The 24789-nt window shown below is 45.0% G+C and overlaps 5 protein-coding genes across 5 annotated transcripts; 3 read left to right on the top strand and 2 right to left on the bottom strand.

Annotated features, from left to right (window-relative positions):
* Positions 1-5290: 5290 nt before the first annotated feature.
* Positions 5291-5540, bottom strand: PHALS_13566 (uncharacterized protein; the record flags this gene model as incomplete). Its single annotated transcript, XM_024729349.1, has 2 exons — positions 5291-5466; positions 5534-5540. The coding sequence occupies 2 exons, from the start codon at positions 5538-5540 to the stop codon at positions 5291-5293; spliced, it is 183 nt and encodes a 60-aa protein (XP_024579735.1).
* Positions 5541-10914: 5374 nt separating this feature from the next.
* PHALS_13565 (molybdenum cofactor sulfurase) lies at positions 10915-13479 on the top strand (the record flags this gene model as incomplete). The annotated part of the gene is made up of 1 exon (XM_024729348.1): positions 10915-13479. One exon carries the CDS (start codon positions 10915-10917, stop codon positions 13477-13479), a length of 2565 nt encoding a protein of 854 aa, XP_024579734.1.
* Positions 13480-13655: 176 nt separating this feature from the next.
* PHALS_13564 (peptidyl-prolyl cis-trans isomerase) lies at positions 13656-14171 on the top strand (the record flags this gene model as incomplete). Its single annotated transcript, XM_024729346.1, has 1 exon — positions 13656-14171. One exon carries the CDS (start codon positions 13656-13658, stop codon positions 14169-14171), a length of 516 nt encoding a protein of 171 aa, XP_024579733.1.
* A 292-nt stretch (positions 14172-14463) lies between these two features.
* Positions 14464-17157, bottom strand: PHALS_13563 (snf2 domain containing protein; the record flags this gene model as incomplete). The annotated part of the gene is made up of 3 exons (XM_024729345.1): positions 14464-16886; positions 16991-17000; positions 17059-17157. 3 exons carry the CDS (start codon positions 17155-17157, stop codon positions 14464-14466), a joined length of 2532 nt encoding a protein of 843 aa, XP_024579732.1.
* A 151-nt stretch (positions 17158-17308) lies between these two features.
* On the top strand, positions 17309-23478 carry PHALS_13562 (uncharacterized protein; the record flags this gene model as incomplete). The annotated part of the gene is made up of 2 exons (XM_024729344.1): positions 17309-17566; positions 17632-23478. The coding sequence occupies 2 exons, from the start codon at positions 17309-17311 to the stop codon at positions 23476-23478; spliced, it is 6105 nt and encodes a 2034-aa protein (XP_024579731.1).
* Between the last annotated feature and the right edge of the window lie 1311 nt (positions 23479-24789).

Genomic DNA, 24789 nt, shown 5'->3' with positions numbered 1-24789 from the left:
ACTTCACGAAATCAATCTTTACTCTGTGTTATCGCATTGCTAGGCCTGGTGCATCACAGCTCTTCAGAACCGCGTTGCTACTTTAGAGCAAAGAGGTCATTGAATGACAGAGACGTTAATTTTTTATCTGCACTCTTCACGTCCAACTAGTTCGTGAGAGCAGGATTGTTGTATGGCTTCAGTAAACACGCAGTATGTTTGCAATCTTTTTGGGATATTAGTAGCTTAACTTAATCCTACCTCGCTCCAATCGCGAACGGTCTGACGTAATGCAGCCGTTACACATACAGGAAACCGCGAATACTGCATTGCATGAGTAGGCATAATATCTGGATTCAGTAAAACCCTTGGCTTCCACCTGACATCGGCTAGTTACCTTGGTTTAACATGAATCTCAGTCAGTGTCGAGAATTTGGTCTTTTTGCTCAATCTCATTGAAATAGAATCACTGATTTTGCTTCGAAGTGTAGCCGGGTGAGAATTACACGTCAATTTCAATCGAAAGCCCGTCCTCTACAATGACCGGAATCACTCATGGCGGTGTCAAAGACACTCGAAAATTTACCAAATGTTTTACGTACGATCAGGCAAAGCCTGTAAAGTCATGTACTTCTTCATTCAACGCAAACGAAACAAACGGGGTGACTCACTTCAGACTGCGATCGCTACGCACAAGCTCTTTAAAGAACGTCTTCTGCAATGCAATATACGGAATTTGTCTGACCAAATGTCTGTGGATGATAAGCGTCCGGCACATTCAATCTGGTGCTGAGCACCTCAAATGATGCTTCTCAAAGTTTCTCTATCCGATATAACGGCTATCGGCAAGCAATGATGGTGAAAAGCTATGTCGGGACACGGCTGGCTATATTCTCACCGGACATTATATCACCGACAGCAAACAAATGAGTCATTTTGCTCGGAAAGTCTACAATAGCCACAATACCGATAATACCGGGCGTATCTTTTGGAAGACCGAGTACAAGTTTATCACCAATGGATTGCCAATACTCTGCCGGTACCGATAGGCTGGCCAAAGTAGCCGCAGTATGCGGCGATTGTTTAGCCCGTTGGCACGTTTCACGCGAGCGTCCATATGTCCTTACCCAATTACATATATTGGGCTTCCTATACATAGTACTCGCCAGGCAGTTTGTAACATCTCTTCTAATGTAACCAAACCGTGTGGCTCGTCAGTTTTTTGTACTGGGGTCTCATCATGAGGCATCACCACATGTAACATGCTTATTGTCATGCGGCTCAGTGCTGTTACACAGCAAGCCTTGTGTTAAGACGTAGCAGTGAAGTCGTGCAACCACACACTTAAATTTGCGACACCTGTTTCCTTGCTTCTTAAAGCTTCAGCAGCGCGTTACATGTTGCGTCTGACGCGTTGGCCGTACGTATTGCCTTGTCAACTTGCGATGTCACCGTCGTGACATGCGATATTCATAGTCGGGACAACGCGAAAGCACACCTACCAGCGCATTTATTATGCAGTACCACAAAGGTAAGCAAACAATACTACTCTGTGTTTAAGTAATGTGGTGACGACGTCGCTGTGCTCGACAACGCATGACCTTTATAGATCACAAACGAATTAGTGCCAAGCACGTACATTGACGAAAATATATTTTATTACAAAAGGCTCCTTGTCACGACTGGGTCATTCCTCTCAGCAGTTATCAGCATCTGGATCTCGAACGCAATTTCGTGTTTATGACCAATAGCAGTTACTTGGATCGAGTGCAGCCGATAACAAAGGCTGTAGCACCTAAAACGGCGTGGAATGGACGAGCCAGAATTGGTGCGCGCTTGTGGCCTTTTCTCGCAGCATTAAAGGTCGCCGTTCTGCCGTGCACTAGCTCTATTTACGTCCCATTAAAAATATTGGTGAGAGGTGGACCGATTGCTCCGCATATGTGCAAGTAGGTGGTCAGACTAAGCCAATTTCTCAAGTCTTGTAAGACGGAGGCATTAGCAAGTCTACCACGGCATTTATATTCGCAAGATCGGACCGAAACTCATGTTTTCAGACGAAAACTTTAAAAGAAATTTTCGATGCGCCATAGACGCAGTTGTAAATATTGCTGCAAAGCTTATGTCAGCGTATATACTCGAGCACAACTCGCAAGTGTTCAATGTGATTTTCAATCGTGATCTGCACGACTATGGAGAAAAATGTTGTCCATTTGGTTTGATTGTAGCCGTGATGTGACCTGAAAAGCTGTGTAACCTGACTATTGAACGTTGCTGGCAAATTAGAACATCTCCGTGGTATAGCAAGCCGCTCTCAGGGCATCCTGCTCAGATTTCTCACCGCACTGAGAGGGATGTCGCTGTCTCTCACAAGCGATTGGTTATAACTATCAAATAAGCAGAGGAAACTATATCGAGTGCAGCCAGCCTAGCTAAACGGCAGCACATTCTTTCTAAAGAAAATCAGCGTTTGCGCCGGAATTTTATCTAATATATGCGTGCACAATTTACAACTCTTTTTGACAAAACACTTCGACGCCAGTGTGGACATTTTTTTTCACCAAACTCGCTTGTCTCTCGCACGGATGAACGTTACACCGTTCCCCTGGTAAGAGGTATAAACGTGTGACCCAAGATTTGGCTATGCAAACCAAGTTAATATTCTCTATCCGAGGAAGACACGCTTAAAGAGTTTTTCGTCACCAAGTTGTGATATTTCTTTAAAAGCGATAAGAAAATCCATATCATGTCTTAAAAGGCTACTCATTGCAGTTTCTGCTCTGGGGGTGTTTTCAGTTCATGATGGATAACAGCTCAGCCCTATTCGAATTCTTTGTAATATCACGGTTTTGCAACCATCTGCATATATCCCGATGAGATGACTATCCTAGTTTAATAAGCGCTTCTGCCGAAGGTAGCGAGGGATAGCTCTTACCCCTAGGACAACCCCGGTCACTACTATTATATGCTAATAGCCACTTTTCCGTTAAGCATCATTGCTCCGCACGGTGGACCCATCACACGGTTGTGCTGACTCAGCAGCACCATCAAATCGTGAAAAAACGTGCAAGTTTTTATGTTTACGTCTGGACACTCCAACTCGTGGTTTATGGTCGCCCTGCAAACCCATTGATTTTGGCTGCGAAACCCAGTCGTTTCACTTTTCACTGGCCTTAGCACAGGCGGCAACAGATAGCATCTATTTTCTAACGTCAAATCTGAGATACTCTCTGTAAAGCACGTCATAAACTTAGCAGTGATACACTTTGGGGCACGCAATATGCAATCGTGCTTTCCTGTCTCATTTTGAAATCTCGACTCACTGCTGCTATAACCTTTTGAGCTCTGCTCAATGCCTTTATTAATACTGTAGATGTCAACTCTGAACGCTTCGATGTCTTTCACGGAAGTCATCTTCGTTCGTACCTACACAAAAGCGCTTCTGTCAGCTGAAAAAGGTGGGATGATGACTAGGGATGTTTGGTACCTAGCGTTTTTGACGTCCACTAGACCCATGACTCGTAGGTCCCAGCCGCCTTGCCATACCTAGGATGGTCGTGTCTTAATCCAGGTCCGGAACGAGATGACGTTTCACGCTGTAAATTCTTCAAACTTCATTTGGAGGTAAAATGCACCATTTTCTACAGATGCCCCGTCACATTTCGCACATGAATACGCAGTACCCTTGAATATACCCAGTCTACCACGGCTCGTTGATAGCAGCAAGGGACTGTAGTCTCGCTTTGAAACAGCCAACAATCTTACGGTTGTTTCCTGCTGATCGCAACCACTACTATATACAGTATAACTCAGCTTTATCAGAGTATACAGACTATTCCCCCGGGAGGTTCGCCGGACGCGTTTGCGTATGATCTTGATCCATCGTACCGCTCAACCAAGATATATGGATGACGCAGTGCGCATATGTTGTAATATACCACAGTTGAAACATCTCAGAGTACTATGGAGCTGCTGGTAGCCAGCAGATCTCACTTTCTCTTTTACGTATATCTGAATTTTATCGCCTCTAGTCCGCTCTATAGCGTCTGTTTTCGATACCCCATCCGGCCAACGCGGCGCAAAAATTGCACTCGCATCCGCTTCCACGTCCACCGCATTCTCAAAATAGGTAGTGTAGACGCGGAAGGCCTCGGTTTGAGCCTCACTTGTTTGGAGACACTCCATGAAGATTGTAGCAGTTATCGCCATCAGTAGAGGGTTAGATGCCATTGCGGCAATAAAAGTTTTAAACTCCTGGACATGATGCGTTAGCTCTCACCCCCTTTGACATATGAGCAGAGAATATGAGCAAACCCAATACGCTTGGTAAGTTGGTGCGAGCACCCACGTATATTTGGCTTCAGATCTTCCTTTGTTGGGAACGCCTCTTCTGCAAAAAAATAACACAAAACCGCCCATTCTCGTGTGTGGGCTAGCAGCCAATGTCCGACAGGCCCATTTTGAGCCAACGCTCTGGTATCTTGAGATCAGGACGATGGTAGAGTCTCCACGGTATCAGGCATAAAATCTTTGAGCTTTGCCTCAAGCCTGAAATACACTTATGTAAACATAAAGCATTCAGTAGTACCGCCAATTCTCACAGGACTCCTGCTGCAATGTAATTAAAGCAGAGCTGTTCTTTACCTGATCAACAAAAACTAAGACCATATCAGGCTGTAAAAATTTAATGATCTTACGTCTCGATCAATAGGGTCTAATTAATGTCTGGTCGGTAATTCACGCGGAAATGATAGGATTCCGGTAGTCTCTCGCACAATACTGATAGACCAACCGACTCTTCCAACCTTGAAGCGATGCGCAAAAGTTAAAACTGCGACAGACAATTGAACGCTATTCGCACCCAGGGTGTTACTAGCGTCTGCCGCTGCTTTTAGCAAGTGTAAGATTTAAGAAATTTATTGCTGAAGCAGTCATCTTATGCTATCGCGCTTGGATTTCGTCAAACTTTTAAATCTTTTTCGGAAATCCGAATCAAGTAGTTGTCAAGCGTTGTTGCCTTTTCATGTGGCAGCTACCATTCGGACCTTCTTATCCACGAAGATGTTCGTGTACATTAAAGTATTTGGAGCTGAAAATATCATGCGTGGTTGCTCATAGATCCATCTCGAATATAATTTCTGTTAATGCCCTTCACCTCTCGTAAATAATTTCAAGCAGCTTTCATAGCCGAACGAAGCAGCTGACTAATGTCGTTGCGCAGTTTGCAAATACAGATTTTAATGTGACTTTGAAAGTCTTGACCAGAGCAAAAAAGGGAACCGTTCTCTCACCAACGTCAACGGCCTTTTCTTCATATCGTTGTCACTACTTTATCTACAAATTTGGATCCAAACTCATTGTTGACCAGATAGTCAGCCATCAAAGCAATGTTTTGAGTAAAACGGGAGAGGTGGTGCTCATCAAGCACAACGTTGAATTTCGAATGCTCGAAAACCCACGGTCTCTCAAACTTAGTACTAAGAGGTACTAAAAATGCAAGAATTAAATTGTATCGTGTCTTGGTTACATATTCGCAACATGATTTTGTACTAACTTAGCATAGTGTTATGAGGACTTAGGGTAAAACTCGAATGAACCGCTGTGGAGTACCGTGGTAAAGCACCTTAATTGAGTACTCGGTACAAAATTAGATACAAAAAGAGAGTACTGTGGATCAAGTGATCAGGCAATGGATTAACCAGGGTTCTATTTTACTAATTGATTAATCACTCGTATATAATAAACACTCCGTTAGATATATTAATGAGAGTATCACCTACAAATTTGAGCAGTGTCATGTGCTCGGTAATTATAAATTTGATTTTTACGCTCTAAAGTAAGCTGTTGAATAATCCTATGTAAAATCACACAGGCAACCTATCAATCAAAGCCGCATCTTTGTAAGGTGTGCGGGAACCCGCTGCACTTGGTAACTCTTTAACGAATCAACGACTGATGCTAAAAGCGACTGTACCCCTGCATGTTAAATGTCGACCAGGAGCAACGAATCACGCTTGATAAGCCTTAGTGATCACGAAAACATGTGTATTTTTTGTATCAAGGCAAAACAACAGAATATCTAGCTTGGAAGCGTTTATCATCAACGAAAATGGGCTGATCAGGCAGATCCAGAAGTCACAGAATGTCGGGTGAAGCACCAATGCTGTCGCAGAGTTCTCCAAAGCACGACAGCTTCTATACAACAAAAGCTTGGTGCTTTGAAGAGCAATGACAAGCAGAATTCTATCTGCATGAGAGAGATATGGGCATGACCCTGCTCCAAACTTAGGCTAAGCGTGTCGCGCTCGTAAGTCCTATACCAGGAAGTCGTTCGTAATTATGGATATTAACGTGCGGTACCTCAGTAAATGAGGCATTACCGTCACGAAAGTATTTAAGCAACAGATCTTGCGAGTGCTCGTACCCCTTAACAAGGCCTTTTGCGAGCGGACGAAATGCTTAACCGCACGTCAGGGGAAGAGATAGTCAGTGGGCCATGTCTAGATGTAAGAATTACGGTTTCTTGTCATGAAGGATCTCTGGGCAATTGACGTTGCATTAAGAAATTCGTCCTAGCTATCTCGAGGGGAAGGTGATGCTGCATTATATTCAATGCGCAACTGCTGACCACAAGATTCGGTCAGTGTTGCGGGATGGCTTATAGAACTTCAGCCTTTCTTTGCCATACATGATATTGTATCTTAAATACTGATCTGATGGTAAAGAAGCGCTTAATGTTATCAATACTTGCAACGTCATTTTTAATCTTAAACAAACAAATGTTTTTCTGTGCGTGTTTGTCAGTACGCACAGATATAGTATCACACTTGGCATTTTTATGCCATGGATTGATTGGAAATCGAAGATTTCGATGCCACGCATATATCAAATGCTTAAGGCTAAGTGAGTCTTGGAGTTATACGTCTTGAGAGCAAAAGTGGTTTTGGCAAGTTACAAAGCTGCGATATACGGGATACTCTCGATTTGTTACAATTATATTGCTAAAAAGTCTTGAGCAAAGTTCGGATGACAGAGACGGCTATGAGCTACGGTCTCCAAAGTGTAACTATGCTAAACTAAGAATCAGTGGCCGTATGGCGCGGTCTCCAAGATTACTTCCTGAGAAGATAGATGTAATAAGCCGTGAGCTGAGGTTTTCAGAGATTCCTTATAGCGAAACCGGAAAGGACGACTTTATGTCGCGGTTTCCCGGATTTGACCCGTTGAAATGGGTCTGAGCGGCCTAGTTGCGTGTTCTCCAGGGCAAGAGCATGTTGATACAGACGATGTGAGATGAAATCTGCAGGGCCAAGACTTGATTTTCGAAGAATGCGTAATCCTCGTCATATTTAGGCGGTACCGATGATAAAGTAACACCGAGTGACTGGAATCTCTGCCTGACGGTGTCAAAAGACACGGAGGGTTATCGAGTCATTTTTGATGGGACGACGTCTGTTGGCGTGCACCGCGTTTTTAAATCAGCTTAAACTCAATAAGTGGGGGCACTCTAGCACTGCGGTTAGCGCGCAAGTGGCTCGGAAAGTATTCTCTGTCACTCAATAAACACACCCTGTTCAACTGTCTACTTGCAGATGATCATGTCTCATCTGGTGCCAAGCACCTTGGAAAATTTTTGCCAAAATCTTGCTTCAAAGGGCGAATCTCAATCCGACGCAATAGCCACTGGCAAGTCATATTGGTGGAACACTTTGACAAAGAGCAAATAGGCTATATTCCCACCGAAATTGGTGTGGTGTCGCTGACAGCAGCGAGATGATCCATTATGCTCAGATGGCTTATAAAGACTTCATGCAAATATTACCGGATGCGTAGCTGGTAAACCAGAAATATCATTTATGCAGTTGGGCAACCATCCCTTTGCTGAAATCGGCAGGCAGACCAAAAGCGCCAAAGCATACGGCAATAATTTTTACCCATTGACATGTTTAAACATGTGGACACAAATGCGGATCCATTCGTACATGTGTGCCGCCACTGCAGGTGCTTACTGAGCAGTGCAGCTTTGTCTCCGCAGATTCAGCCTCGTATGTGGTGCATCCTGTGTCAACTAATCTGTCCATGTTATGTGCTAACTGGGTCAGTACTGTAGCATAGCATGCCTTCGTAGATTACTCCTGGTTTAGACGTTTGATCGCGCCATTTGATGTAGCGGCATCTAATAAATTGGACTTATTGCTTCCCAAAGTTTTCATCAACGCCAGACCCGTATGTTATACACTTTCACCGCATCAATCGGCGACGTCGCCATTGCGACATGCAGCAGTTCATAACTGGTATAACATAAAAACGCATACGCTACTAGATTAAGCCAAACCGGGATATCTCTCCTTGAGTCATACTTGACAAAGCAGATTAAGTCTATTCACTTTATATGAGTGAAGCGGTGGCACACCGCTGTGCGCAACACGCATGCTTTGTATAGGTCACAAATGCCATAGAGCCAAGCCGGTGTACCATAAGCTGAATAAATGCATACTTATTGCAGAGAGTTCCTCTCCTGGAGGTGAGTATTTCTTATGCCGCATTACGCCAGCAAAATCCAACGCAATCACACGTTATGTCCAGTGGTTCTGCTTAAAGTAAAGCACAGTCTATGGCAGTCCGACCCGAAATGGCCGATCCGATTTCAATAAGGTAAAAATCGGGGTGAGAATAGCTTTCATATCCTTACAAGTCGACAGTTTTGCTAGGCTTTCGAGCCATTTGACATATTCTCAAGGCGACTGGTGAAGGGTTGTGGCAAAACGGTTGCACTCATGATATTTCACGGTCTGACAAGGCCCAGAATGCGGATGTCGTCAGCAAAGCCCCTATACAACTGCAGCATCTGCATAGCTTAGATAGAAATATTTATTTCAAGATTCAATTCCGTTGACTGCAACCATCATAAGATACACCATATTTTTTTTCTTAACAGTCGGCACAGGGTGGCCTAGTGGGGCCGGACGATTTCGTGCGACGCGCTTGTCGGACGATCCTGCGTATGAGCTCAACTATTTGTACATGTCAACCAAGGGCATAGAAGGCTTGCAGGGTAAAATGATTGATACTATCGCCTATTGAAATCTGTGGGTACGAGTGGGCTGCTCGGTAATCAAGAGATGGCTCTCTTCCTGCTGAGGTGCATCGCCCTGGTGTGCTCGTAAAGTTGCCTCCTTCCGTTCTTCGCGGTACCAAAGTTGCGTTTTGCATTCAACGCAACATTCACGGCATCTTGTTATCGGTAGGGTGGACGAGGAAAGCCTTCATATGATCCACACTTTCACATGAATACAGGTACTTATATAAAGTATAGACCACCATCGCGGAGATAAGAGTTCGCAACTTTAAGACCCATCCAATATTTTCCGTCTTTCTCAACGGGTAGACAAAAATTTGGAACGTACTTGATGCGCCTGCTTGGCAGTGTGAACACCCACGGCATATGTCTCTTCAATTATTTTTATGTTGGAAATGCCTCCTCCACAAATATACTGCACGTTAGTCCACTTTTTCGCGCGCGGCCACCCGGAGCATGGTCAATTTCATGACTTTCTTCATTTAAACAGATACATGTTTTATTCGTCCATACCCCCATAAGGCTTCTCGCTAAACAACAATAACCTTAGGATCCTCTTGTGATCCAGCAGCTCCTGGTTGAGGTGTTTCTGGAGGTGTCTCACAAGCTCAAAGTTGGTAACACTACATCACCGCTTCGTCTTTCTCATCGGGACCAATCAAAGGCATACCGATTAAGCGTGACTTGTCGTTCCAAGAACACATGGCCTGACAATTTGTGTTTCGTCCCCACAGAAAGTCTAGTTTCTTATACCTTCTCTGTCGGATTGACTACAACTGCTACCAACTGAACGAGGTTGCCGTACATAGGAAATTCTGACTCGATGAGCCACGTTAGCGAAGCACAGAGAATGGGCTTGTCTACCTCATCCAGGAATGGAACCAAGCGTCTCTAAGTAGTAGCTAGATATCTAGTATGCTCTTTATCTCAAGAGCAACGTACATCAAGGATGAAGTCTAAAATAAATATATTATTTAATATATCCTTCTTAAATGTTCAGAACAAAAAAATGCATTGCACGGCGCGATACTAACTACCCATGTGACCCATGACCTCTCCTTCACGACTTCGTTCTGCCTCATCAGTCCACTACTTTGGTATGTTTGAGTAGTGTTATGTGTATGTATACTGTAGTACAATACATACCTCGTACGAGAAGCTGTGATGGACGAGTCAATCAGTGAGGGCAACCGAAGAGCAATGAATTCAGGAAGTATCCTCTGACATTGACAAAAATTTGTCAATAACAGAGGAAGCACGACATGCTGATAAGTGACTCGTCACGGTGGTTGACACCGGATTGAGGAGTTGCCATGATATCAGTCTGTTTTCCGAAGGCAATATCGTTTAACTAGACATGCTAATTGCCCTGACACAGGGATATTTGCGACATCTAGTAGCCTTCACCGCGCGAAGCACGAAGGGTTTCATGTGCAGCGAGGCTGCCGTAGTTCTTTGCTTAGAGGAAACTAAGCTAAGATCACGCTCTTTACAAGAACCAGTACGAGTGTAGCGTATCGCAAATGGCTACCTCCAAGAGTACTTAAAACCTGGACCAATGTAGCATGGTCTTCGGACAGATCCCGTAAAGCTCAAGTCCAATGTTGATGATCCTGTGCCGGTATGTGGTATTTTTTATGTGACAAATGCTCTAGCTTCGGCTCAAAATCAGTAGCTTTACTAGAGATGTGGTCAACAAGCTAGCGTCTATACCCCTTGTGAGGAGAGTTGTAGGTAGCAGAAAGTACTGCAGTATCAGAAAGGATAATTTGATTGATTGCAATAGATACATATGCACATGTTCAGATTGTTGTCACTGAAGTAAGCAAGAAATGCTTATGAAAAATACCACACACATGAGCGTAGCTAAGTCTAAGGAGGCGTTCGTCGCGAAGGCCGGCGGTTCTTACGGGTATAAGGGACGAACAAAGTGGCAAATTGATGAGATGCGCATGAACGAGTTCCCACAACTGAGCGGTAGAGTGTACTTGGACCACGCAGGTGCGACCATTTACTCTAAGACGCAGCTGAATGCAGTGTTTCAAGAACTTCAAGGTACATTATTTGCTAATCCGCACAGCGCTTTAGGTGGTGACGAGGTTGAGTCAACAACTGCCAGGATTGACCGAGTGCGAAGCCAGGTGCTAAATTTTTTCTCGGCAAGCGAGCACGAGTACACGCTAATCTTTACATCGGGGGCGACTGCGGCGCTAAAACTCGTCGGAGAAAGCTTTCCATGGACCTCAAAGAGCACATTTGCTCATTCGATGGACTCGCATACTAGTGTCCTTGGAATCAGAGGCTATGCAGCGGCACATGGGTCATCTGTGAAGTGCGTTGGACTAAACGAGCTTGAGGATTTGGAGAAAGTTAAAACCGCAAACAAGCAAATATTATCTAGCACAGCAAGCAATTCACCAGCTAAGCATTCAACGACCTGTTCCACAAGCTTGTTTGCCTATCCTGCAGAGTGCAATTTTAGCGGCGTGCGGCATTCACTAGAGCTCGTACATCCGATACGGGCTGGTCGTTGGAAAAATGGTTCACACAAAACCAAGCCTACCACGAGATGGCTTGTGCTAGTTGATGCAGCCAAGTACGCTGGCACCCATCAGCTTGATCTTTCGAGGAATAACCCGGATTTTGTGGTTCTTTCCTTTTACAAAATGTTTGGCTATCCAACTGGACTGGGTGCCTTGATCGCTCGAAAAGAAGCGCTATCGTTGCTGACGAGAGTGTACCAGGGCGGTGGCACGATTCAAAACATCTTGGCTGGTCAAAATTATGCTTTACCACTTGGTCAAGACCACAAGGCTGGTGCAAGCTCTCGTTTCGCTGACGGCACACCGTCATTCCTATCAATTCTTGCTTTGCGTCACGGATTTAGCCAAATCAGTAAGCTTGGTATGACAAACATTTCAGCTCATACCGAGGTACTAAGGATGTGGCTTGTTGACAAGCTCACTGATATGAAGCACTGGAATGGACGTTTAGTGTGTGAGATTTATGGCAGCTACAGCACTGATAGACAACCTGCCAGACAGGGGCCGATCGTTGCATGCAATTTTCGTCGGTCAGATGGCAGCTACATCGGATATTATGAGGTTCAAAAACTCGCGGATATCCATGGCATTCACTTGCGTACAGGTTGCTTTTGTAACCCTGGTGCATGCCAACACTACCTTAACTTAAAGGACTCTGATTTGCTCGCGAGCTTTGCCGCCGGCCACGTCTGTGGAGATAATATTGACGTGGTGAATAATTTACCTACTGGTGCCGTTCGCTTGTCTTTGGGATATATGACAACGTTTGAAGACGTCCATTCTTTTGTGGAGTTTGTGCTCACCTATTTTGTATGTAAGACAGCAACAGCAGACGTGACCCCAATTTTGAAGCCTCCCTTATCACCAATTGCATCTGAATCTCCTCATCTCTGCAAGCTCACGTTATATCCAATTAAGTCGTGCGCAGGCATGACTGTCGAAACTTGGCCAGTCGGGTCGAGAGGGTTGCTTTTCGACCGAGAATTCGCAATTGTAGAGGCATCTACAGGTAATGCTTTAACGCTTAAAGTGTTGCCAGACCTTTGCTTCTTGCATCCTATCATCGATCTCGAGCGCAAAACACTTACAATTACGTATTGCAAATCCAACAACGACGAGTCGTTACACTCCCCAGCTTCACAATTATCAAGCAAGGTTTCTCTAAATACATCCTTTACGATATCGCTACGCGTCGACACTTCTACGGCTAAGCAGCAAAGCAGCGATAATCCTCGTAGTATGCGTATTTGTTCTGGAACCTGCAAAGGGTGCGACGTTGACTCTGAAGTCTCTCGATGGCTCAGCTCATGGCTAGGACGACAATGCGCGCTAGTGCGAGTGTCTACCAGCTACCTCCGTGTGTCTCATACAAGTCTACAAAAGACACTTCCCACGCTACCTCAACAAAATTCAAAGACTTGGGACCCTGAAGTACCCAACATTGCGACTCGTGAAGCTAGGACCATCGGGTTTGCCAACCAGGCACAATATTTGCTCATTTCTCGCCAGAGTATTGCGCATTTCGACACAAAACTCAGCGCTATCGATCGCGCTCTTCATATTAATGAAGACGCATTTCGTGCCAATTTAATTGTGGACGGGTGCTTAGAGCCATTTGAGGAAGATACTTGGAAGCGCGTACGTATCGGCAGAACTACATTTGACGTCTCGGGCCCATGTAGCCGCTGCAGCATCATCAATCTTGATCCGCACTCGGGTGTCTTTCATCGCCAGCCACTACAAGTGCTCTCTACCTATCGACGACAACGCAGTAGTATTTACTTCGGACAATTTCTCATAGCTGATGCTAGCAGAGAGGAGACACGATGGCTGAGTGTTGGTGACAAAGTTGAAGTCGTCAACATGGCCTTGCAATAATTTATTCCCCTTCGAAAACAGCCATGTTATCTCACAGGTTCAGTAGTATCTTTCATAAGGTTTTATCGTGTGATTAACCAAGAGGTTTTTCGATGGCGTTTGTACTCCCCCCATCTATCGTGTGAGCCACTCGCGTATTCCCAAAGTTGCAAGAAAGAAAGGATTTCATCTGGAACATGCCGAATCCACAAGTGTTTTTTGACATGACCATTGGCGGCGCTCCTGCTGGCCGCATAACTTTTGAGCTGTTTGCTGACAAAGTGCCCAAGACTGCCGAGAACTTCCGTGCATTGTGCACAGGTGAAAAGGGTATCGGCCGCTTGGGCAAGCCGCTGCACTACAAGGGCAGCGAATTCCACCGCGTTATTCCCAACTTTATGTGCCAGGGTGGTGACTTTACAAATGGACATGGTACGGGTGGTGAATCCATCTATGGCGAAAAATTCGCCGACGAGAACTTTCTGCTGAAACATAAGGGAGAAGGCATCCTGTCTATGGCGAATGCAGGACCCAACACTAACAACTCGCAGTTCTTTATCTGCACGGTCGAGACCTCGTGGCTAGATGGAAAGCATGTTGTCTTTGGTCGTGTTGTGGATGGCATGGACGTGGTAAAAAAAGTTGAGGCCGTAGGCTCGCAGTCGGGTAAGACCAAAAAGCCCGTGGTTATTGCCGACTGTGGCCAGTTGTAGGTGCAGAAACATTCCACAAGCTGTCTAGTCCGTCTAGTTTGATGCGGCAGCATGTTCCGCTCGATGGATACATTTCATGAGTACAATCTTGACTAACACATTGATGCACCGTGAACCCCCATTTTCACACCGACAATTAAATGGATGCTTGTTTTACACATTTCTTTCTCCTGATTATATCTTCTATCTTTCATCTTTTTAGAAATGCATCAATGCAATGCAACAACGCTGACAAGATTTATCAAAGCATAGTACTATTGTCAAAAGAAACAGGAATGAGACGAATTGAATATTACATGTACTCGTTATGCGGTTCAATTTTAAGATGGGCTTCCCCGCCACATATAACTGAGACTTCAGACACATGGGTTTTGCGCTTCTTGCGTTGATGTGTCGAGAAGTTTGTTTGAGCATCAATTACTTGGTGCTCGTTTTCTACTAACACATCGTCCGTGAGATCAAAGACTTTGCCTTCTGCTTCGGCCTGCTCAATTCGACGCGTGATGGCTTCTTCAATTGACATGGACCCCTCAATCTGTATCTCCTCGTCTTCTATTTGAGCTCTACCTTCGGCTGGTGTGAACATTCGCACGACACGCCGAAGTGGTGCAGAATAATCAACACACACGTAACTGTCTTCCCTCTTGCCGTCAAAGAACGAGTCGTCCGCTGCGTTGGCCTTTGCTGTTGCTTTGTGAATATCATCATAAAGTGTAGCCTCCATTGTGTCTTCAGCGATAAATCGAACAACGGTCACGCTGGAATTAATCTGTCCCATGCGCAACACTCGTCCAATCGCTTGCTCCTCTAGCGTACTGGCTTGCGTAGGACTAAATCCAACTGGGTCCAAGAAAATAACGTGGGACGCCACTTGTAAGTTGATACCGGACGCACTTGTAAGCGAGTTCAAAATGAGAACTTGAATATCTCCACCAAGGAAAGATGCGACATGGGCAGACTTCGTCTCACTAGATTGGTGCTGGAGAAACACGGCACATGAGATACTTGCTAGACGAAGTGCTTTGTCTATAACTCGCAGTGCTCGATCCCACATGGTAAAAACCACGACCTTGATTGTCGACATGCGGCTTAAGTATTGCACCAATGCAGCAATCTTGCTACCGTGAACAGGCGCCGTCTCAATAAATTTATCCTTGTGACGCTCAACTGAGTTTACAAGTGCTATACATTCAGTAAGCTGCTTGAGCTGCTCCTCAACAATTGCACAAGCACTTAAACACCGTTCGATGAGCGTAAATTCCATAACGTTGGCAAGCTTTTTGATTTTCTCCATTGTCTCAAAATATTTCAACAGATAATCTTTAATTTCACCATGATAGTAGAATAGCAGCTCAGTTGGCTCAGGTGTATCATCGCCGAATGGATAATGTTTGTAAAGCATGCGAAAACCTGCATCAGTTTCTCCATTATCATCAAAAAATTTGCTCAAACCAGAGGCCTCCATGTCTTCAAAGCAGTCCCGCACACTAGCGTACGTATTTGAGTAAATAACCCGGCAGATTTCCACAGTGTTGCGCGTGGCATTTTCCATGATATTGACTTCCTTTTTACGTTTAGTAGCCACAGCTAGCTGTCGATTTACGTGATAAATCTCATCACGAAATACCTCACTAGGGCTCTTGATTTTTACCAGCGCCGGTGTCGGCAGTTTTTCGCTCGAATTATTCTGCTTACTACTTTGTTCACGCTCAAAAAGTCTATCTGAAATACCAGCGTGCACACAACTTTGCCGCGCAGACTTGTACTGTGGTGACCATAACATGTTGGACAAAGATTCTACGGCACTTTGCGGTTCGGAAACAACAACTTTGGCAGCGCCCTTCTTACTATGGTCGTCACCATCTTCCACGTCAAATAAATTGTACTCAGACTGCTCAAGTGCCCACACACGCTCGACCTGATACAATATAAGCTCTACAGGGTGCAACTTAATTGGAATGTACGTTTCGTTGACCCTAATTTTATCAGTGATTACTCGCTGCTTCACCTGTGCACAGTTGCGCAGATACAATTTACGCTTAATTTCGTCAAATGCAGGATCATACGGCTGTAGTCGCAGCCTTTTAAATCCTAGCAGTTGATTGTTCGCGTTTAATGATTCAGCTTTTCCTGGAAACGGCGTTGCAGTTATAAGCCATACGTTCAGACATCGGTGCGTGAGCTGAATAAAGCAATCTAGTGCCTTTTTTTCTAGGAAGACTATATCCTGAACTTCTTCAAAGATTACGCGTCTCCACGGTTTATACGGTCGATGTAACTGTGTAACCCACAACGGTCCACAATAGGCCTTGTGCACAAACTTGGCAGCTTCTTCGTACCCTAGTAAAGCAGAAGAATCGAATCGCAATAAATTTCTCTTTCCTCGCAGCCCTGTTGAATAGAGCTTTCCGTGTTTGTAATAATAGTTCTTTGACTTGACAGCTTCTTCGACCCCTACGAGCACCAGCATGCGATTAGACATATTCACTCTGGCCGCTGGATTTTCTACTATTTCCATGTACTGCTTCAATCCCAATACGACCTCAACCTCTCCACTTTTAAAAAACTTGCTCACTTCATGCTTCCACTGGGCCAACAAATGCGACGGCGCAACAAGCAAATTGGCCCCCACCGCATAGTCCCTTGGCTCGTCTGCGATAAGCGCTAGCATTGTAGCCGTTTTACCCATTCCAATTGCATCTGCTAGCACACCGCCTTTGGAAAAGTAATCAAGCATACCAAAATTAAATCTGGCGACACTCTCGTCGCGCGCCTCAATCTGCAGCATGCGGTGAAGCGAGCGGCGCTGGTGCTCGTACAGCGGCATATCTGTGCGGAAAGCTGTTGGTGTGGATCTCTCTGGTGCTGTCAGAGGAAGAAATGGTACCTTAAAGTGCACATCCTCAGCCACGCGCGCGGCGGCGTCTGTACCCACAAATGCGTCAATTGACACTTGCGTGATATTCTTACGCTTTGACCTTGACATATTTTAGCAGATTATGATGTTTCATACTCGCGCTATGTACGATACATGATCGGTAGCTCTAGATAAGTTGTGGCACCCTGTCTGTACAAAACTAAACGAGCACGTGGCAAAGTCTGGACGGCAACCAAAATTAAAGAAAGACGGTCAACTTATGGAGCGAAAGGTGCCGCCGAGGCCGTTTATCAACGCTGCACAACTTCAGTCGTTCCCACATCGAACCGGACACCCACCCACTTTTGAAGCAGCTCCAGCGAGCGCTCTCAATGAGCAGAACGCACCCCCTCCTCCGCCGCAGCAGCCACATGCACCGCAAACTTTTGGTTTTCCAATGGCAAGAGGACCCGCTAGCACAAACGCAAATGCAACTAGACGAGGATGGAAACCAGGACGTGTAGGAGGACGCCATGATGTATGCTTTTGTTGATTTACGGCAAATCGTTGTGATGAGAGGCTAAATTACGTTGTCTTTTACAGTCACCGCTGTACGAGAAGCATCGAAAGCGCCCAGCGTCGTCATCTATCGATAGCAATGTCAGCTGGAGTGGTAGCGAGATCGATTCAGTGAGCGGTTTTGGCGCCATACACAGTGAGCAGGAGCAGGTATCAAGACTGAGCTGGGCCTCATCAATCACGACTAGTGAAGCAGTGCCGTCTACTTCTCAGCAAGAAATGGCTTCCACAGCAACAGAGCAACATTCGCTACTGTTTGCTGCTGCGACTAGTGAGCACGGGACAAGTCAGACGTTTGGCAGCCTAGGCGGAATGGATGTACACCCACCAAAAACACCGCTGGGCAAACCAAAACATGAAATCGGCGGAGAAATGAGTGCCACGCAGCGTGTGCGTCTAGAGCTGACAGCGCATGCGGGCAGTCTTGCGGGGTCTCGTACAAATAGCTCGGAAAATATGTTTGCTGACACGATCGCATCCGCTTACGATGAAGAACAGAATGGCCCGCAGTCGTGTCCATCAGCTTTTAACAACACAAGACAGCCACAATTTTCGATCGACAAACTTCGACAACTGCGAAGTAATGAGCTGGTCGCTTCAAAACTTTTGCCTACTCGAACCAGTGTGAACAGCCTCATGGGATACGTGCGGGAATTGCAAATATCAGAGGCTACATTGCGGAAGCAACTAGTTAAAACAAAACAGGACACGGAGGAAGAACTGATGCAGTCATTATCGAAGGTGAACAAGCTCGAACGAACGATGATGGAGGTAGAGAGGGATCGGATGTTGGTACGGCAGAAGTTGGAGGAACAAGAAAAACTAATTCGTGATCTGTCGACCAAGTTGAAGCTAGCGGAGACAGCTAAAGCAAATGGCAGCACAAATAGTGGCTTTGATGAGATGCCTTCTATAGCTGAAGAAACAAGCTTAGGTGAAAACACCGAGGAAATGATAATTTCGGCTGAAAATAAGCGATCAGCATCGACATCTTCGCCTCTTTCGACGCCAGCTGCCTCTGTGCAATCTGCGATACCTACCGTGCTGCACGAACAGATTTCAATGACTTCTTCGGCTCACGCTCATCAGATTCAGAGTCACAATCGTACTTCCCAATTTGGACTTGCGTCACCTCGGTCGCCGAATCGACCGCTTTGGGATCCATGGGCGTCTGGGGGTGCGACACCAATGAAAAATTTGCCACCAGTGTTTACTATTGGGTCAACTGGTGGGGATCAAGTGGCTGCTTCGTCCACTGCTGTAAAATATGCTACTTGCGAAGCAGTGACAGCTTCTGAAGACTATGAGCTGAAATCAGTTCTTATGTCTCCACGCGGAGTTAAGAGTCGTACTGAAATCTCAGAAGTAGACCGCCTTGCTCAACAGACGCAGCACGATAAAGTAAAAATGGAAACGGAGGATTCCGCTTTAATATTAGATGCTGGTGTAGCACCATCAACGCCCCCTGAACAGCAGAGTTCCTCGCTATCGTTGACGCAACATGAAGGGTACGGCGCGCTAGACCAAAATGAGGGTTCAATAATGAATACGCCTTTACCAGATGTTTCGATGCATTGTGCCAAACCGATGGCTTCTGCTGATCAAAAAATTGATGATCACCAAGCACAAATAAAGTCTTCTGGAAGCACGGCGATGTCAGACGGTGGGAAAATTATTCAAGAACTTCAAGAAGGGCCATCACTGGTAAGTGATCGGGGCGAAATCAACATAAGTGAGGTTCCCGCTCGGTCTGTGAAATCGCAGGTTACTTCAGTAGATGAGGCTTCAAAGAATTATTCTTTTGAAAGTGATAGTGCTCGAGATACACCTGAGCACACTTCATTGTCTGAGGTAGCAAGCGTTAGCGCACAACCTGACGATAGTCCTGTGCTATCAGCTTCTTCGCCAAAACGGGAAGACGGCAAGGTCGCCTCGCTTGCCGAGCCAGTGTCGTTAGAGACACTCTTGGTTGATTTCTTCAACGAAGTAGATCAAAAACGTCTTAAGATGGCAACAGTTTATGGAAAGAGGTATGCTGGTCGTGAAAAATGGCTGTTCGCTGAGTTGACAAAGCGATACGGCGCAGCAAAAGTTGTCGCATTAAAAGATAAATTTGAAAGCATGGCTAGAGCTTCAATCTCTAGTGACGACAGAAGCAACAGTACAATCGACAATCGTACAGGTAAACCATCGAAAGTGTCGGACAATCCAAAATCAAGTCGCCAAGGCCACCCACGGCATCCACAGTTCCTCCAATTGCTTACTCCTACCGTTGATGTAGACGCTAGCGCTGCTCCTTCCTCCCAGAATCACAATGAACTTGAAACTCATACACAACACGATGTAAAACAAGCTGCAGCTTTAGTGAGTTCAAGCGAAGCGCTTTCGAACCGTGGAGCCATCGCGTCACAACGTCGCTCTATGGGTGTTGGTTCGTCTCTTTCTCTCTCGTCTTCACAAAAACCTCTCGAAAATGAGGGCACGTCTGAAGCGGCAACAGACAGCTCACATATAAGTGAGCCTACTCCGGCTAAATTTGATAATGCAATCCCGGCAACCGCTCATCAGGCTGCAATGGACGAAAAAAATATCTCCTCTTCAGGACTCCGTCAGCGTTATCATGCGTCTGACATGAGTATTCAAGATCAGAAAAAAGTTCTTCCTCCTATCACCTTGGAGATCTTGTTAGAGGAGTTGTACAACCATCACCAGCCTGACAAGTTGAAAAACGTATCTATTGTCGCAAAGCAGTATGCTGGGAAGGAACGGGAACTTGTTGGTTTATTGAAGAAAAAGTATGGGGCACTTAGCGTGAAGCGATTAGAAGAAAATGTGGAACTGCTGGAGCAGGCTCATCGTGCTTGCGTCGATGGACGTAACTCACACAAGAAAAATAAGCGAGGCTGGTTTATTCGTACAATCTCGCTCGTGTTTTGGCTCTCGGTGCTGCTTTATTTCTGTTTTGGTGCTGTTTTCGTCAGTTTTGTTATCATAGATGCGTGGGAGTGTCGTGCTTTTGGCAACGACGAACAGGATTTAGAACCTGCTGAAGAGTGCTTTGATCTTGAAAACGAATTGAAGGACTTTACTTATGAGCGTATCGCTGCCTATTTCAGCCAGTCCTACTCAGATGACTGCTTTTGCGCTGTGTGGAATTCTCGTCAGAGTGCCTTGTTTACAAACTTCTCGGGCGATAATATCATTGATTTAGCGAAGCTGGTGCCATTTTCTCCGGACTCATTTGGGACGCCATGGATCGCTAGTGTAAAAGAGTACATTCCGTCACAAGAATTTTATGAAACCTACGCTAAACCTGTCGTGGATCTATCGCTAAGTGTTGGTTCGTTTGTTTGGGTTTCTGTTATTGATCTTTCAAAGTATAAACTCGAATCTGAGAAAAAAACCCAGCTTGGAGAAGATGTGGAAAACGACTCTACTGGTTTGGTAGCGGTGGAAAGCGGTGCGTATGATAATGTCGAAGGTAACAACGAAATAGATGCTCGAGACCAGATGCTTTATGATGTATCATCTGTTAATAATGTCGACAACGAGAACGAAGGTGATGCGAAAGGCCAGCTGCCTGACGGATATGAGAAATTGGCTGCCAAGTACATTCAGAATTTAAGTGAAGTGAAGTCCGGACACCAAGTGCCTCAAAATGTAGAGGAAGAAGCTACGATTAACGTGGAAAATGATAGTGATGATGACTCCGGAGATCAATTATTTGTTGGAAGTGAGTTCGCAGCCTCGGAGAATGAAATTGAGGTCAAGACTGGACGTCGGCTGCCTGAGAAGGCTGAGGTGGCAGCTACGGGAAATGTGGAGAATGGGAAAGGTGTTGAGGTTAGAGAACGGTTGCCTGAGAAAGGCGATGTGGGAAAAGAGCGTGAGATAGATCAGCCAATTGGCGAGATCGAATCAGCGGATATGTTTGTCAGGTTGGAGGGAGATATAGTCGATGAAAGTGCCAAGTTGTACGACGACCATCTGGCTGAAGAGAACCTAACAATAATTGACAGCGCAAGGTTTTTGAATAAATCAGATTCCGATGAAAACTACGAAGCAGTCACAGCATTCCATGTTTCGGAGCTGAACAAGTTCGTACCACTTGAAGATTCTGAGCTAGCTTTGCGCAATGGGGAGGGTTTGGTTGATATAGTGAGTGACGCAACCGAAATTTTGCAAGAGAATAGTGCTAATCCCAGTTTGGTAAAAGATGATGACGATGATCAATTTTACTCTACTTCCGGTGATGAAAAGACTTTTGTCATATCCGAGGCTGTGGAGCGAGTGCTTGAAACTGCGTCGATAGAAGTCAAAAGTTCTCAAGAAATGGGTGTCGAGGGAGATAAATTTGTTGAAATAGAGGTCCGGCAGGAGGATTTAAATCTGTTGTATCCCGTGACGGAAACGCACGTAACGGGTGGCAACCTAACTGCAGCTGTCGTGGATGACTCTCATGCTGCTTTAATGGAGGAATCGCCTGAGCTGTCTGGGGATAATGTTGTTGCTAGTTCAGCAATTGTCAATCCGGGTGTGCCAGTGTTCGAATCCGTTTCTGCCGTTGATGAATGGTCTCGCACTGAAGGCACTGAAGCCGAACTGACTGAAGTAGACTCGGCCAGCGATGCTTTAAGTGAGGCGTCTTCAGTTGAAGCAGCGAATTTGAAGACTTCGGCTACTTTAATTGAAAAAAATGATGTTGAGACAGGGAGGAGCAAGCTTGAAGCCGTGCTTGACGTCAAAGAGAATAAAAGTCCAGCCGAAGCTGAAAATGACGTTATAGATTCTGAGGTTGATCATAAACCGGAGAAAGAAACGATCGGACTATATCCAAATTCTGCGTCTTTGTTGAGCTCATATAACGTCAACATGGCAGAATCGTTGCTTGAAGATAGCAGTGCTGGTGTTTCAAACGAGTCTTTTATGGTTATAAATAACGGCAAGAAGAGTGAAGAATATGCAGTCGCTTCTTATGAAAGTTTTCAAACATCATTAGCAATCCCTGATGCAAAGATGGATAAACTAAACTCGGAAGCGATGGATGAGACTGATATCGATTCAAATATCTCTTCTGAAGACGAGTCATCATTTGGTCTGACGGACAACCTCACCGGTGCTGTTGCTGTGGCTTCTGTGGAAGAATCCGACGACGATAAAAATATGGTCGGAGCGATAGTCGATGTTGTGTCAGGTGCAGTGACTGACTCGCATGGATTTGAACCTCGCTTTGGTAATGAGATCGATGCAGTCAGAGGTGTGGACGATAAAAAGGACAACAGCAATACTGCATTAGATGTTTCCAGTGCAAATGAAGTGGATCACTCCGTGCCCGTTAGCGAAAATTCTGTGGCGATCGAAGCCGCGAAAGTATTGGACGATTTCGAAGCTGATGCTGCTGAAGTTGCTCGGGATATGACTGATCAGATTGATATTGTCGAGATCACTGGTGTATCCGATACGGCTGATGCCGAGAATTCTGCAGCGAAAGATAGTAAAATTGCAAATGCATTTGAGATAGAGCATTTTGAAGAAGGCGACGATGTTTTCTCAGTCTCTGCCAACGATGTTACTTCTGAAATTGATGATGGAATTCAAGCGGCTGACATTGTACAAGAATCGGAAGCGATTCAATCTGGTGATGGAGTGATGGAGCAGATTATAAGCGCCGATGAAATTACTGGTTTAAACGACGAGAATGAATTGTTGACCGTAGTAGCTGACGAATCACCGACTTCTGGTCTTGTAGACGGAGATAACGGCGGTCTTGTTTCTGCTGTAAATGACGTCCTGGCAAGGCTTGTTGAGCCTTTTGAAGCAGCTAAAGCGACCTCAATTCATGCAGCAACAACAGAAGAGGAAAGAGTATAAAAATAAAAATCCTTAAATCTGTATACAATGATATGGTGTAGACGGTAACATCTCCTAAAGACAAAGAGCATGTCAACGGACAAGTATATATTCGCTTAAAAATACGAATCTGGCAAAGTTTGTTAGCTATAAAAAAATCAAGTCTGCTCAGGTAGTACCAAAATTTCAAGCAGCGACTTCTGTTACTGCCTCCCTACTAAGCATAATCCACCAGACACCGGCTCAATTGGCCAATCCACTTTAGTTGCTTCGAGCTTTAGTTTATATTCTTCATCTCGCTCGTTCACATCAGAAATAGCCTGCAACAGGGCTGCTATGCGCTTAGCATGAAGAAAACATCGACTTACCAGGGCGTCAACAAGGCGAACTACCTCTAGTAAGTAAGTTATTTGTTGGACTTTCTTTTTCAAAGTGCCATCGATTTTTAGAGCAATTTTATCAAACAAATACTATATTTGTGTTTTACAAGGCCTTTTTAAAACTCCGTTATGACAAGCATCTCCTGTACGGAGAGACCTTATCCCCCGTCATAACTTCGTCACATATGTATATTCCCAAGTTCACAAATGCGCAATCTAATTTTTAAACCTACTGTATAGTATAGATTTGATACAATTGAAATAAAAATCAAAAAGGGTGAAAGTACAAAAGTCTACAGTCGGTTGCAACCTTCCACCTCCAGAATTTGAAAAACATTGGGACTCAAATTTTACCGTCTTCTATGGATATTGCGCTACATTGAGCAGCCACTGAGCTTGAAGTCTATCGGGCTTGATTTTATGTAACGGGGTTACACGTACCTCGATTTCAAGGTCACACAAGATGGTGTGACCACACAGTGGTCTAAATAAGGTAGCAGGACTGCCAATAGTTATGCATTTTAATTAGGTGCTACTTTTTAATCAGGAAACCCTATAGATTCAGATATAGGCGGCTTTGCCGCATATAAATCCAAGAAAACACTTTACAGTTTGAACGGAAGGGTTATCTGCGTTCAATTAAAGTTGTGATTACTCTTGGAATAAGCAGATTGCGGTCCGCTACACTCGTACTGGTTCTAAATATAGAACAAAGGTTATCGACCTTAGCTTAGCTTCCTATAGGCGAAAAAGCTACGACAGCCTCGCTGCATCCTCTGTAACGGGGTTACACGTACCCTGGTAACAGGGATGTCTGTCACACCAGATGAGCATGATGTGACTGTACCCAAACAAGAATGCGGTATGTGGCTAGGTAGCCAGTAGTTATGCATGTATTTGGATTTTACTATATAAATTTAGGAAAATCTAAACATTTAAAATTAGGCACTTT

The sequence above is a fragment of the Plasmopara halstedii genome (assembly GCF_900000015.1).
Source record: "Plasmopara halstedii genome assembly, contig: Scaffold_658, whole genome shotgun sequence".
Lineage (NCBI taxonomy): Eukaryota > Oomycota > Peronosporomycetes > Peronosporales > Peronosporaceae > Plasmopara > Plasmopara halstedii.
Note: the sequence above shows the minus strand (reverse complement) of the source record. Positions and strands in the feature narration are given on the sequence as shown.